We start from the raw sequence: 16667 nt of genomic DNA on the forward strand, positions 1-16667 counted from the left end.
CTGATAGTTACATGTAAAATAAGACACTAAATTGCCAATATGCTTCCTTAACAACCCCGCTAAGGCCCTTTTAAAAATTGTTTTGACCGGAAATATTTCAGATAGCGTCACCCGTTAATAAAGCAAAGGTTTACCAGGGTAGTGTGCACAAAACGTTTGAGATGAATAAGAGTTACCTATAATATTGTTATAATGATTGTTTATGCATATACTGTTCGTAATTCTAATAATGTCAATACATTTTGTAATTGATTCAAATTTAAAGGTCAATTGATGAAAGTAATATATGCTTTATCATGTTGATCTTAATGTAGCCGCTACTGATGTGAACAATTTACGGAGTAAAATCCAATCCAATGAGACAGAAACCCCACAGCAAGAAAACAAGTGTCCGCTGGAACTGAAGTCTTGCATTACGCTACAGCAACATTTCACAGTGTCTGAAGCTAATCAGTGTCGTCATATATCTTGTGCGACATCAGAAAGAGTTTGGGTCAGTGGTCTAGACAATATAATCTTTACAAGTACAGCAGGTGAAATTTTACATCACTTGGATGATATTTGTAGATATGGTAACGGATCCCACACATTAAATAGTGAAAATGAACTGTTTTATATTAATGAAAATTATAATATTAAAAAAATGTCACGGGATTCGAGTATGACCATCACCTTTTTTAAGAAGAAAAAACACTCAATATGGACACCTTGGTGTGTGTACTGCTCATTGTCAACTGGGGATTTACTGGTCGGTATGACTAAAGCTAGACCATTGGAAGGTATCGTGATCAGGTTCAACCAGAAAGGACAATTGATACAAAAAATACAACACGACAGCGTTGAACATGAACAACATTATAACAAAAACGTAGCTCTGTATAGACATCCTTTATTCATATCAGAAAACAATAATGAGGATGTCGTGGTGTCTGATAGTGACAGAGCTGTAGTGGTGACAAACCGTGGAGGGAAACATCGTTTCAACTACACAGGGATTTTACCTGGATCAGATTTTCATCCACAAGGAATATGTACTGATGCGCTTTCACATATCCTGGTATGTGATAATCAAACAGTACAGATGCTAGATAAGGACGGCCAGTTCCTGTCACATCTACTGATAAGACCATCAGGGATATTCTCACCACAAAGCCTTAGTTATGATGTCAACACTCACCGTCTTTGGGTTGGAACATGCTTCAACAACACTTTGTGTGTATACAGTTATATCAAGAAAAAGGGCGCTAAAACGAGTAAGTATGCTTACATGTTAGCAAATAAAAGTAAAATAATAATCTGCATCTATAAAGCATAAAAAGATAAAGTATTTGATGAATGCATTTTTTATTGTAATTTACATATCACCCCACATGTTAGTGTAAAACCACATACGTTTTAAATATTCATTTGGTTATTTCACCTAATTACTTTAAAGGGGGCTTTAAGGTGGAATAACACACCTGGAAAAAGTCAATCAAATTAACACCAAATTATTTGATTTTGAAAGATTTAATCAATAATTAAATGAACAAATGTCAAATAAGCGAAAAATTACCAGTTTGGGGATAAAAAATGAGTATCTAAAAAATTCAATTCAGTAAGTAACAACAAAAGCCCCTTCGGTATTCGAACTCGGGATGTACGGATCACAAGCCCAACACTTTATCCACTCGGCTATTCATCAAGTGACGTGTTATCGTTAATAAAATCCTTTTGATAAAACGATATGTCTTTTCAATCAGAGGTCAGCCATTTTGTGATGATGTGTTATTCCACAATGAAAGGGGTTTTAAAAGGGGCAAGGTCAGGATGCTGGTCAAATTCTATTTTTCTGTTTGATTTTTATAATGCTTTAGAAATGCATTTCTAACGATCAAATGAAATTTGAGAGTCAATCGTAGAGTTATAACCAAGATACAGGGCTCACAATACTTTATAAAGTAAACAAGGCTTGTGCCCTGTTTTTGTTTACAAAAGTTAAATTTAACAGTAAAAAATAGTTTTCAAGCTGATTTGTCTAGTATCTTTTTATTCATTTTAAGCATAAATAAATTGTCTCTAACGTTAAACACATTTATTTTAGTTGTAAATCTGGAATTTTGACTTCACCATTCAAAATGTAAACAATAGCTTTGTTTACATAATAATGAACTCTAGGCTTTGTGGCACGCTTTTATCGCAACATATGGCATCGGAAGGAAATTGAAAGTGGGGGGGGGGGGGGGGGGGCTAGACTGATTCTCAGAAATATTGAGAGAGAAAAAAAACTAATTCCCAAAATCATGAAAATCCTAATCCGTTTGGGGGGGGGGGGGAGGGGGGGGGTATAGTGCCTATACTATACTTCCAAAAAAATCTTCCCTACACAAAAAATGTCTTTCCCAAAACATGGAATTTCATGGGCAAGTATACCTATGACTCCAACTTCTTAATCTTAATCTTTCGAGGTCAACTTTGGCTTCTTATTATTTTACCTTGAAATGATTGGAACTCTTCTGTATGAGGCGTTTTTGTTCAAATTTCTAAGCATATCATAGCATAGCATAGCATATCATTAAGCACTTCATTTCAATTTCTAATAGCATAACATACAAATATCAGAGCATTGCATTTAATTTCAATGCATAGCATTAAAAATGCATATCATAGCATAGTATAAAATTGTAAAAGCTATAGAAGAAAGAGTTGTTATTTATTCCTATATTTATACATATGACACTCGAATTTTAGTTGCCTATTGAAAATGGCTTACTAAAGCATTGTAAACATTGAAATCGGATTTCTTTTTACCAAAATCTTGGCCATGTCCCTTTAAGGTTAAGATGAAGCAATTGAAATAAATCAACATGTCTCTAACATTTGAAATATGAGTAAGTTTAACGAAGCATCTAAACAATAGTCCGCTTAATTAATGTGTATTCAAGCTACAACTGTAAATTAACACGATACAAATTTAATCTGACACCATATCTAAAAAATGAGTATAATAAATAGTCAATCTCCTACAAAAATAGTATCTATAATCCTTACTATTTACCGAACTATACGTCGTTGTATTTCATCGACCTCTTCTTGCTTTATGATATTTAAAAATTGAATATAGGTGCTGGAATTCCGTTTTACTTGATGTTAAATTTAATGTGAAGAAATGTTTCATTTCCACACTATTGCTTTATAAATAATAATTACTGGGGAAAGTTTAAATCATTTATGATGAAGATTAAGACAAAACTCTTAATTAGATTTTAACTGGATTCCTGTACAGTCAGTTTAAGCATATTTTTACAATATACACTATAGCATACCATTACATTGGAATATTATTTCATAGCATTGGAATATCATATCATATCATACAATACAATTTCACATAGATTCACATAGATTCACATTCGTCATATCATACCATAGCATACTATAGCATAGCATATAACATGATTCTAACCCGTTCTATAACTTCTAAACGTTTTTATTCCAGATAACAAATATTCACATTGCATATTAGTGTTAAACTTTAGCTTCTTATTATTTTACCTTGAAATGATTGGAACTCTTCTGTATGAGGCGTTTTTTAAGCATACCATAGCATATCATATCATATCAAAGCATAGCATATCATTAAGCCCTTCATTTCAATTTCTAATAGCATAACATACAAATATCAGAGCATTGCATTTAATTTCAATGCATAGCATACCATAGCATAGCATAAAATTGTAAAAGCTATAGAAGAAAGAGTTGTTATTTATTCAATTTAAAAATACACGTAACATAATAGCCTTTTATTAATGTCTAATGTGTTTATATCTTTATCAAGCACCCGTTGTTATGAATTGGCAGAGTGAAATCAAAATCGGAAACAAAGAAAAACCAGTGAATATGAATTTGTTTCTCCCGAATTTGATGCTTCCCTCTAAGTTACTTAGATCTTTCACAGTTACAATTGACAAAGGTGGTAATCACATTTTCTTTGTTGCACCAGCCAAGGTCTGGATAAGTGATGAAAACATGATCTTTTTGACGAACACGAAAGGTGAAATAATACATAATATAAATGATTTATGCAACAATTTATCTAATGGAGTGCACACAGTAAATAGTGATAGAGAGCTGATTTATATTGATAAGAATCATAATATCAACAAAGTTTCAATGGACAGAAAGGAAACCACCACATTTGTAGGAACAACAGGTTCTACATGGAAACCACAGTGTGTTTATTGGTCCCCGCTCAATAGAGATCTTCTTGTTGGAATGTATAGTGAGATAACTGAGTATACAGGGAAAGGTAAAATCATTCGTTACAACCAGACTGGACAAATCACACAACAAATACCACAAGGCGACAGAGAACTTGAACTGTATACAAAACCAAGATATATAACAGAGAACATAAACGAGAATATCATTGTTTCTGACTATTCCCTGTGGTCTGGTGCGGTGGTTGTGACAGAGCGTGGAGGACACCATCGTTTTTCGTACACCGGGCATCCTCCAGAATCAGGGATATTGCCAAAAGGAATATGTACTGACACACTGTCAAACATCATTGTGTGTGATACTAGATCCAAAACAGTTCAGCTGATAGACAGAGACGGTCAGTTCCTGACACATTTACTTACCGAATCACTAGAGATGGGAACACCACAGTGCTTAAGTTATGATTTCAACAATCATTGTCTTTATGTCGCATACAACGAAATGGTGTGTGTCTATAAGTACGCACCCAAACAGGATTTTACTGGTAAGTGCCATGATTAATATTTTCAATGGAATAAAGATTTAACACAATTTTGCCGTTCTGTATTAATAACATATATAAATCTATATTTATATGCGTTTTAAGATAAACTATATTAACTATTGACTAAAACAACACTGGTGTTTGATATGTCGTATCTCACATGTTACTTGTGTGAGTTTTTTTAAACATGCACAGTCACTAATTGGCATAAGTTAAGATTTAAAAGCATGGCATTGTATGTAATTAATCAAATCAAAAATGAAACTCATATTTGACAATGTAAGTAGAACATTCTTTGTTTTTTAAATGGAGTATATACTCTTTATTGGCTGAAAATGAATTATTGATTTGTTGTAGATGTCCATGCACACTGACTATTTAAGAATGGATAATAGGATACTGGACAAACAATGTAAGGAAAGGTTTCTAACAAAATCTAGTTTGGTCTAAATCATATTTGGTGTTTGTTACATTCTCCGACAGCGAAAGTTCACCTGTGTTTTATTCACATAAACTATATTAATGGCGTCTCTTTGTACCACATATCATATAGATGTGTGACGTATTAATACAATATCAGTATACATTAAGATATAAGATAAGGTATATTTTTTTCAGTTTTGGACTCGGAGGGCTTATGTTTACAATTATTAGAGATAAATTTCTAAATGAGAGATTATACATACGAAATAGTCCATACATATGGACAAAGATGGCGACCAAAACAGACGTTAGTGGGCAGCTCAGGAAAGTTGAGGGGTAACTTAAAAAATTCTGTACGGAAAATTACAAATTAATGTGATCAAGACTGGTATATGGTTACTCTTGTTTTGTTTCGACATATTCAGGCGCAAGTAGCTGAATCTATTTTGGCTATTTGACTTATAGGATTCTATTTCTGTTAACTACTCATGTCTTCAGAAAGGTCTGCTACAAGTGTATCAAGATCAAACCGTAAACAAAGAAGTCCATAAGAGAATATTACAAAAACCTGTAGTCGCAGAGCCTTTTCATCTTCATTGCCGGAAATAAATAAATATTATAGTAAAACTGATGATTTCACGACTCTGAATATGGCTTAGTCCAGTTCTGACCTCTGTGGCTCTACTGATTTTTCTGCAACCCAACAGCCCTCTTAATCGAGACCCAGGGTTAAACATACAGCCTACCATATCTTATTTTCAAAGCAACACAAAATCAAAACTTTATGACCCAGCTGGTTCCAGTTCTTTCTACTGCAATAGCCCCTACTAATCAAGCTGCAATCCAATCAGCATTTAAAGATCTGACTGATACAATCCAAAAACGGTCGACAAAATTAGATTCACTGTCTCAAAAATTCTTAGAGGTTGAAAAATCCAATGAAGATCTTCAAAACCATATCTGCAATCTTGAGGACACAATCATTGATCCAGAGCAATACGGGAGAAGGATTGTCCAGTTCCTGCTGGTGATCTTACTGACATCAACACAGATCACATTATCATGGGTATCTGTAAGGATCACCTCAACATTGAACTGGCTGAAGACGAAATCTCAAGATCCCACCCCATTTAAAAACCAAATAGCAAACGAAATATCAAAATTATATGCAAAATGGAGAACTGGAAAATAAAAAACTCAGTATACCAATCTAATAGAAAATTGAAAAACTCTTCATCACAAAGGACCCGATACAGACAGGGCATCGTTCAAGAACTTACTAAAGGAACATGGGCGGGTAAAGTACATTCCTTTTGGACCAACGATGGCAGAATCTTTGCAAAACTATCAGAAAAGGGCCGTAAATTTACCATTTGATCAGTGAATGAATTGCATTAGCTAGCACCTTCGGAATCATAAATGATCTATTAAACTGGTTTAATTTCCGTCTTTAATATATCAAAACTATCAAGAAATGACGCCTGTTTGGGCATGCAGAGCGTTTTGATGCTTTCAGTTACCTATATATGCAAACAGTTATTTACATGTGAGTTTAAAATTACCATCAGTAACCTTATTTCACATAACTCATTATTATATATTAATTCATATAAAATATCCCCACAAAATGTCATTGATCTTCCATCATCTGATGTTCAATAGCGTTCATACCATGTTGTTGTATATAGTTTTTTTGTTCGCATTGTTTACAGACAATCCTGTTCTTTCAAGTTATCTCGAATCACATGACATTTTTTAAAATTACCTTCACCACGTGACACACCTTGTTTTGTTTTCCAAGAATTTCTTGTTTACCCCTTTTTAGTTCTTTTATTTCTTCGAATTCGCTATCACATATATCAAAGATCATATTAAGATGCAATATTGTTTTTTCTTTGTTCACGAAATGTCACTAGCGGCAAGGATTTTTCTTTTTATGTAGTCTTGAAAACGTACACGAGTACTAATGAAGGGTAATACCATTTAACAATATCGCGCCGCAATTGAGACATTTTATATTGGCTGTAGACGTACTTATAAGGTATTGTCTTTTTGTATATTCAGCACTAGTGATTTTATTCATTGGCTTCTATACTACCTGAAATGTTATTGCTCTGTGTGGAACAGAGTATTCACAAATTGTCCAAACCATTTTTACATTTATTCAGTATTGTGTACACATTATTTATATTTTACTATTTTTGTGTGGTAACATTGAACCTAATCCAGGACCGATTGAAGACAATGCGTATACTTCGGATAAAAAACATTTAAATGTTAGAAGTATTCGTAACAAAGTTGAATATTTGTTATATTTAGTGTCGGATTTTGATATTCAATGCTTTACTGAATCTCACTTAGACGCAAACGTTCTAGATAAAGACATAACAATTAAGGGATTTAATAAAATTATATATATATATATATATATATATATATATATATATATATATATATATATATATATATATATATATATATATATCTTCTAAAGAAAACGTTTTTTCAACTCATGATCTCTGAGGGTAGGGTGGGGCCATTGATGAGGAATAGAATTTTTACCTTAGAGTTTCTATGGAAGGAAAAAAACAACTTGTGTGGAGGCTTCCTCAAGTATTGATTTTTTTAATTCATAATCCCTTTGGGTGAATGGGGCCATAATGGAGGATTTGTTTTAATTGAAAAGAAGAAAAATTTTAAAGCGGCTTATGTTATAAACCAAAATCTCAAAATCAGCTCAACTAAAATGTGGAAAAAATTTTAACTCTTAATCAACAGATATATATGTTCTCTACTAAGGTGTTTAGCTTTCTTAGCTATTTTTTAATTGATATTAAAGATGATCTAAACCTTTTCTGATCAGTTGAGGATACTGCTGCTGAAATGAGTGATGTGGTCCATGTGCCTTTTTAAACGTTTAGCGATCTGGCCCCTGGGTCCTTGTTTATGTTGACTGACTTTTTGGTACTTATTCTTTAGCAATTATTATATACCGAATCATACCGAAATATATTGATTTTTTTGTTTTCCGATTACGACAAAGAGCACACGGCGGTTGTGATCGGTCAGCAGAGGATGCTTACTTCTCTATGCCACCTGATTCTACCTCTAAATTTTGCAGAGGTCCGTGTTTGTTTTGCTCCTGATTTTTGTAGTTTTCCTTTGTACTTTTTATTTAGAACACTGTTCGTTTTTGCCATATTTCATTTATAGCCCTCATTTAAGTTAAAGTCGCCTCAACATATTAAGATTAAAACGATTTTTTACAGAGGTGTAACAAAGCGCTTATGTATTAAATGAGTCAAAGGGACTTTAATATTATAAATTGCAAATTGTTTTTTTAAATGTCCTTTACAAATACGAAAGCTTGCGATTATCAGCAATTGGGTTTTACTTTCTTGCAACATATAAACACTATCCTGTATCACAACAGCATATGGCTGCTTGAAGTAGGATTATGATTCTTATATGTATGAGTCTAATTAAAGCTTTCTTTTCAAATTTTATCGTTTGTTTTGTACTTATCTATTTCATCTTTTTGTAATAATCAATGTGTCATTACATAAAGTAGGTGAACTGTTGATCTGTTTTTTTTTTTAAGTTGGCATTAGCTTATTATTACCCATGAAATGATTATTATATAACAAATTAAACAACATAACATTTTTTATATTTTAATGCAAGCTAATGAAACCACTTAAATAGGGCCAATATAACTAAACATCTTTTATCCCTGTAATTTAAACTTGTTGAGCCTCTGATGATCCTCTGTTAGACATCCCATCTTATGAATGACTGTCACATTTAATGTCCAAACTGTTTACCATAGTTTTTACCTGTACATATATTTTTAATCACATCAGGTGTCCATAGATTTATTTTTAGTACGTTAAACTCACTCAACTGGTTAGGCATTTAAATACCCGTAGTCAGTTTGGGCCTAGCAGGCACCTGAGAAGGACATGCTGTCCTGTAATAGAGTTACTCCAACAAAATATTTACATCTGAGTATTTTCTAACCAGGTTCTTCTCATTTCTGAGGTAAGAGAGTTTTATTTTAAAGTTTGTTAATTGTTAATTTCAGTTGCAATGACAGCCAAGTTCCTTTTTGTGTTTTTGTTCATTTGTTCCATAAAGTTGTGTTAAACTTACCATATTGTTTAAGTACATAAAAACTGGTAATGTTTATAAAGTATGCAAAGTAATTGTAAAGTAACAATGCTCCGTAAACATTGTAAAAAGTGTGTATAGTAATTGCGTGAATTCAGTGTAAAAGTAAACATGCTATTTGTATAATATATATAGTCTGTGTAAAGTACAAGTATAAAAATATACAAGTAAAACATGAGTAAAAGTATGCATGTATATATAATTAAATACATGTAAAGTATATGTGTAAAGTAATGTATATGTATGTGGAAAAACGTGCATAGAATATAACCCCAATGTATGGTATATACAGTTATGAAATGTATACTATTAATATATCCCAGTATTGCAGTATTCAGTATTCAAGGGAGTCACTCAGTCAGCCTTTAAAAAATGGAACCACCATAAACATTCAACATTCAACAAGTCACTAACTTTGGCCTGTCTTATACGGATACACGGACGGATGGTTTTGTGAGCCCGCCGAGGCCGCCACTACGGACCAGCCAATAAGTGACACACAAAAACTTAAATATATTTCTCTGTAAAAAACTGAATTACAAGTATAACCAAATGTATTGAGCAGTGTTAAATGTAGTTAATTATTCAACTAGTTATTCTTTCTGACAATCAGCACGGCCAATCTATGACAATTGGTGTCAGAAGTGGGATAGTAGTAATGTAGCACAGAGCTGTTGTCAGAAACATATTTATTTTATTAAAAAAAAATCAAATATCTGTATTGTAATTAAAAAAAAATAATTACCATTTTTTGTAACTGTATTAATTTTGTACTTTGTGCGCTTTTACAACTTTTTACATAATATTGTAAAAAAAAAAAAAAATTGGCGGTTTACATTGCTACTGGGATCCAGAAGTGAATAAAAGTGAATTCATCAACAAAAACTGTTCTTCCTTGGAATGTGAGTTTGAGGATCTGGTCAGGAAAGTGAAGTTTCAGCTGTTTGATTACAGACTTAAACGGTAAAGTTTACATTCAAAAACTGTTTAGTTAGTCATCTATAGGCACTGTGTCGCCCAAATGTGAGATATCATGTTTTTGCTTTAAAGTAGATATTATGTAGTGACTACTTTTACAATACGCCCTTGATAGTAGAACATTGTAGTGAAAGTCAAGGTCACAGTCTGTCAGTTGTTGATAGTAGAGTATTTGTAGTGAAGGTCAAAGTAAAAGTCTGTCGTTTGTCGACCTTTTAATGTTGAATTGTCTGCCAGCAATATTTAACCACTATGTCAAGCGAAAGTTTGAGCGAAATCATAGCAGCGGGAAAAGAATTAGGTTACACTGATCAAAAGTTGAAAGATTATGTAAAAGAGCAGCAAGATAGGCTGAGAGATGAGAGAATTCTTTTGAGAGAAAGAGAGAAGGAAGAGAGAGCGTATAGATTAGAATTAGAAAGATTGGATCAGGCAGTGAAATTGGAAGAAATAGAAAGTAAGCTTGAACTTGAGATGAAGATGAGTCAAGGTAATGTTAAAAGTGTAGATACATATTCGGGTATTAAAGCAAGAATGCCTAAAATTCCGCCGTTTGATGAAAGACATGATGAAATGGACAGTTATCTTAGACGGTTTGAGCGGTACGCTACAGTTCAACATTGGGATAGGAATACGTGGGCAACTAGTCTTAGTCCGCTATTGTGTGGGAAAGCATTAGATGTGTACGCTTTAATGTCTTCCGAAACTGCTCAAAATTATGACGAACTAAAGTCAGCTCTTCTTCGACGATATGATCTGACGGAAGATGGATTCAAGAGAAAGTTCAGATCCAGTAGACCTGAACCAGGTGAGACGTTTTCACAATTTACGGTAAGGCTCGGATCATATCTTACAAGATGGATCGAAATGTCTAAGATACCAAGAACTGTAGATGGATTTTTTGATTTGATGCTACGAGACCAAATTTTGCATGTTTGTAACCAAGAACTAACAACTTTTCTGCGCCAAAACGTACTAAAGACAGCAGATGAATTGTGCAAACTTGCAGATCAGTTTTCAAAATCTCGAAACACTAATGTGTTACATCTCTGTCAAACATCTTTCAGGAAACAACTAAGTGTTGATGTGAAAGGTACATGTAAGGATAATGTTAAAAATGGTAAGAACCCTCAGATGGAAAAACGAAAACCGTTTGTACCAATATCAGAGCGGAAGTGCTATCTTTGTGAACGGAAGGGACACATAGCACCCAACTTTCCTACAAAAGGAAAAAGTAAGTTTTCTGTTTCTTGAGCCGTTCTCAACGATGCAGAGGACCATGAGCAATCAGTCATTAATTGCAGTGCTTTGATAGTCAGTAATAACCCACCACTTGATTCTTGGGTGAGTAAAAATGATAACATGATTCTTACATCAGCGTGTCATAGCAAAACTCAGCGGTTTCCTTTATCAGTTGGTTATGTTAATGGACGACCTGTTACATTACTGCGTGACACTGGATGCAAAAACATTGTGGTAAGAAAAAGTTTGGTTTTGAAAGATCAAATTACAGGTGAGCATGTAACTTTTGTTCTTGCTGACAGTACAAAGAGAGTAGTCCCTGTCGCCAAGATAGATATTGATTCTCCATATTTGACAGGTAAGTACAATGTCTGGTGCATGGATAATCCAGTATTTGATCTCATTATTGGTGAAGTTAGTGAAGCAAGGAAGCCTTACGATCTAAATCCAGAGTGGGAGTCTGTTCTTGCAGTAGAAACAAGACAATATAGAAGAGAGAAAGCAAAGCCTCATCCTCCTCTTAAAGTTCCTGATATTAAGGTAGATGATATTCAACCAGATGATATTCACCGAGAACAAGAGGTTGACCCAACTTTATCTGTTATACGTGAGAATGTAAAGGACCGTAAAACATCCCGAGATGGAAAGGTCACCTGGTTTTCTAAAAATGGGCTAATGTACAGGGAATTTGAAGGTGACAAAACATACATTCAGCTGATTGTTCCATCAAAATACAGGAATACCATTATGAGGCTAGCCCATGAATCAATCATGTCAGGAAACTTGGCTACCAGTAAGACCATTAACAGAATCCTAACGGAGTTCTACTGGCCTGGAATGAAATCAGAAATAAAAAGATTCTGCTGTTCGTGTGATACATGTCAGCGGACGCTACCAAAAGGACGAGTATCCAAACTTCCTCTAGTCAAAACGCCGTTAATAGACGTTCCATTCAAAAGAGTGGCTGTAGATATTGTGGGTCCCTTACATCCACCAACCGACAAAGGTAATAGATATATTTTGACGCTTGTTGATTATGCATCTAGATACCCAGAAGCAATTGCATTGGCAGGAATGCTCACTGATATGGGAAGCCAGTTTACGTCAGCTTTGATGAAGGAAGTAAGCAGGCTTATATCCATGAGATAACTGACCACAACCCCATACCATCCTATATGTAATGGATTAGTCGAGCGCTTCAACGGAACTCTAAAACAGATGCTGAAAAAAATGTGTATTGACCGGCCTAAAGACTGGGACAAATATTTGCCCGCATTACTATTTGCGTTTATAGATGTTCCACAAGATAGTCTTGTGTTTTCACCATTTGATTTAGTATATGCCAGACCTGTAAAGGGGCCAATGACGATCCTGAAGGAACTCTGCTCTGGACAAAGGAAATCAAGGATCCTGAAATAAAGACAACTTACCAATATGTTCTTGATTTGCGAGACAGACTGGAGTGTACGTGTGAATTAGCTCATCGAACACTTGATGAATCATCAGCAAGATACAAGAAAAATTATGACAAGAAGACCAGAAGCCGCAGTTTAAAGGCAGGAGAAAAGGTTCTTATTTTGCTCCCGACAGATAGCAACAAACTGCTTATGCAGTGAAAAGGACCATTTGTAGTTCGCAATAAGCTTAGCAGAGTTGATTATGAGATTGACGTAAATGGGAAAAGTAAGACGTTTCACATCAATCTTTTGAAACAATATGTAGAACGTGATCCAGAAGATGGCGATCTCCTTTCATTAGTCACCGCCGAAACTATCGATGATGAGCAACCAATTGAATATTTTAGCTTTCCAAAGAGTGAGTCATATCTCAAAGTTGACAGTAACGCTGATCTCCAGGAGAGTCAACAAGAACGCATCCAAGAAGTTTTACGTCAGTATACAGATGTATTCACTTACATACAAGGTTCAACCAATGTATTGAACCATGAGGTGAGAACTACAACAGATAAACCTGTCAGGATTGCTCCCAGACAACTCCCATATTCAATGGTAGAGACTGTAAAAGATGAAGTCAAAAAGATGTTAGAGTTAAACATTATCAAGCCATCAGAGAGTCCTTATTCGTCTCCTATAGTTCTCGTTGTGAAGAAGGACGAATCGTATCGGTTTTGTGTTGATTTTCGTTCGTTAAACAAAATAACAGTATTCGATGCAGAGCCAATGCCAAACGTAAATGCGATGTTTTCAAAATTGGCGGGACATGCGTATTTCTCACGGCTAGATTTATCAAAAGGTTATTGGCAAATTCCCTTATATGTAGAATCTCGACCAAAAACAGCTTTCCAAACACCCCTTGGATTATTTCAGTTTACTAAAATGCCGTTTGGATTAGTTACAGCACCTGCAACTTTTCGTAGATTAATGCGATTAGTTCTTCAAGATTTATCAAATGTAGAGAACTTCATTGATGACATCTTGATCTACTCCATGACGTTTGAAGATCATGTTGTATCTCTTACAGAAGATACTTGCAGCGACTCAGAGAAGCCAATTTGACAGCCAAACCGAGTAAATGTGTCATAGCTTACAGTAAATTGGAGTGCCTTGGACACATTGTTGGAGAGGAAATGGTGCAGCCACATCCTGATAAAGTTTGCGCAGTGCAGGAAGCCATTCGACCAGTTACAAAGAAGCAGTTACAATCATTTCTGGGTTTGGTAAATTTTTACCGGAAATTTATTCCAAACTGTGCTCATATATCACTACCACTAACTGATCTTACTCGGAAGTTTTCTCCAAACAAAATACAGTGGACAGAGTCTCAAGAAATTTCATTCAAAGACCTGAAGAAAGCCTTAACATCATCCCCAATTCTTAAGCTTCCGAATTTGTCAAAAGTATTTATTTCTGCAAACGGATGCATCAGACCGTGGACTCGGTGCTGTTCTACTTCAGGAAGATTCAGATCATAAACAGCCTATTTCGTAAATCAGTAGGAAGCTGAGCAAAGCTGAAGAGAATTATTCGACAATCGAGAGGGAATGTCTTGCAGTAGTGTGGGCGATTCAGAAGTTTCACAAATACTGATATGGTCGTGAATTTATTTTAGAAACGGGTCACCAACTCTTGAATTCTAGACTTATGCGATGGTCATTAGCGTTACAGCCATACAGATTTCGCATTGTTTCTATCCGAGGAAAAGAGAATGTTGGTGCCGATTTCAGTGAACATTGAAACCGATGTAAAGAGACTCTTGCGTAGTTGTGTAAAAAAATAAAATGTATTAATTGAGTTTGTTCATTTGTTGTTTGTGTATGAAAGTGTTTGTACCTTAAATGATTTTCAAACAGTACTACGTACTTCTTTAAGGGGGAAGGATTGTCACATTTAATGTCCAAACTGTTCACCATAGTTTTTACCTGTATATATATTTTTAATCACATCAGGTGTCCATAGATTTATTTTTAGTACGTTAAATTCACTCAACTGGTTAGGCATTTAAATACCCGTACTAGTGTAGTCAGTTTGGGCGTAGCAGGCACCTGAGAAAGACATGCTGTCCTGTAATAGAGTTAATCCAACAAAATATTTACATCTGAGTATTTTCTAACTAGGTTCTTCTCACCTTTGAGGTAAGAGAAATTTATTTTAAAGTTTGTTAATTGTTAATTTCAGTTGCAATGACAGCCAAGTTCCTTTTTGTGTTTTTGTTCATTTGTTCCATAAAGTTGTGTTAAACTTACCATATTGTTTAAGTACATAAAAACTGGTAATGTTTATAAAGTATGCAAAGTAATTGTAAAGTAACAATGCTCTGTAAACATTGTAAAAAGTGTGTATAGTAATTGCGTGAATTCAGTGTATAGTAAACATGCTATTTGTATAATATATATAGTATGTGTAAAGTACAAGTATAAAAATATATAAGTAAAACATGAGTAAAAGTATGCATGTATATATAATTAAATACATGTAAAGTATATGTGTAAAGTAATGTATATGTATGTGGAAAAACGTGCATAGAATATAACCCCAATGCATGGTATATACAGTTATGAAATGTATACTATTAATATATCCCAGTATTGCAGTATTCAGTATTCAAGGGAGTCACTCAGTCAGCCTTCAAAAAATGGAACCACCATAAACATTCATCATTCAACAAGTCACCAACTTTGGCCTGTCTTACACGGATACACGACGGATGGTTTTGTGAGCCCGCCGAGGCTGCCATTACGGACCAGCCAATAAGTGACATACAAAAACTTAAATATATTTCTCTGTAAAAAACTGAATTACAATTCAGATCCCTTTCTTTTGTTTACAAGAAGAACAGAGCTTTGCATTTATTCCATTTCTGGTAATCTTAAAACCTTATAAACATGTTCAAAAAGGAAAAAAAGGTTTGAAATAATCTCTAAGCACTCACATAATTTGATTGCTTTTTACAATTACGTTAATTAGCATAATTACTGACATATATATCACGAAAGATGAAATTTTCGCAACAAAAAAAATAATAATAAAAATAAGTTTAAGATATAGTATGAACCAAGTGTCTTTTAAAAAAGTATCACATTTATTTTTTCAATTTCGTGCACTATTTTGCATTCAACGTAGTGATAAGCACTTCCCTAATCTACCGGATATAATTGAAAGAAAAGGACCTGACGTCAGAAGGGACTGTCCACTCAACCTTATACGATTCAACCGTGGACAGTGCGTCAGAATGACCTCAATGACGTCATCTTGCAGACCTGAAATAAGATTTTTAATTTGTTTTTATTGTTTCAGAGCAGTGTGTAATTGAGCAGTGTGTAATTGTCCTAGAAAGGTTTTTAGCACCAATTAATGTGAGTAAACGAAAAAGAAATATGAGTAGTATGAGTTTATTTGTGTTGATCGTTACCGAAATAGTATATATGAAGTTGTCCAAAATAATTTAATTTACAAGTCATTGCACTGCGTTGGGAAATGCATGCACGCGATAGCCAAAATGTTTTTACTTGAACCACTCACCCAGCTTAGATCATTGAAGTCAAGATGGCGGAGACTTTTGGCTAGACTAATTAGTGTATTCATCAATCAAGTGAGTAAGGTTAAAAAGTCATATGAGTTTACGCCATGTAAACAACAGCCGTTTATTATGG

At 34.3% G+C, this 16667-nt stretch overlaps 1 protein-coding gene across 1 annotated transcript; it reads left to right on the top strand.

The window, feature by feature from the left end:
- The first annotated feature begins 678 nt into the window (after window positions 1–678).
- Window positions 679–5487, top strand: LOC128170829 (uncharacterized). The gene is made up of 4 exons (XM_052836582.1): window positions 679–1253; window positions 3818–4744; window positions 5102–5156; window positions 5363–5487. The coding sequence occupies exons 1-3, from the start codon at window positions 755–757 to the stop codon at window positions 5116–5118; spliced, it is 1443 nt and encodes a 480-aa protein (XP_052692542.1). The 5' UTR covers window positions 679–754; the 3' UTR covers window positions 5119–5156; window positions 5363–5487.
- Window positions 5488–16667: the final 11180 nt, after the last annotated feature.

This window comes from Crassostrea angulata, chromosome 2 (assembly GCF_025612915.1).
Source record: "Crassostrea angulata isolate pt1a10 chromosome 2, ASM2561291v2, whole genome shotgun sequence".
Lineage (NCBI taxonomy): Eukaryota > Metazoa > Mollusca > Bivalvia > Ostreida > Ostreidae > Magallana > Magallana angulata.

What these genes read in the sequence shown, in the direction of transcription:
- LOC128170829 (XM_052836582.1), top strand. Translation starts at nt 755, where the DNA reads ATGACTAAAGCTAGACCATTGGAAGGTATCGTGATCAGGTTCAACCAG. An exon ending in GAAAAAGGGCGCTAAAACGA is followed by an intron (nt 1,254 to 3,817) that starts GTAAGTATGCTT and finishes ATCTTTATCAAG; the next exon opens with CACCCGTTGTTATGAATTGG.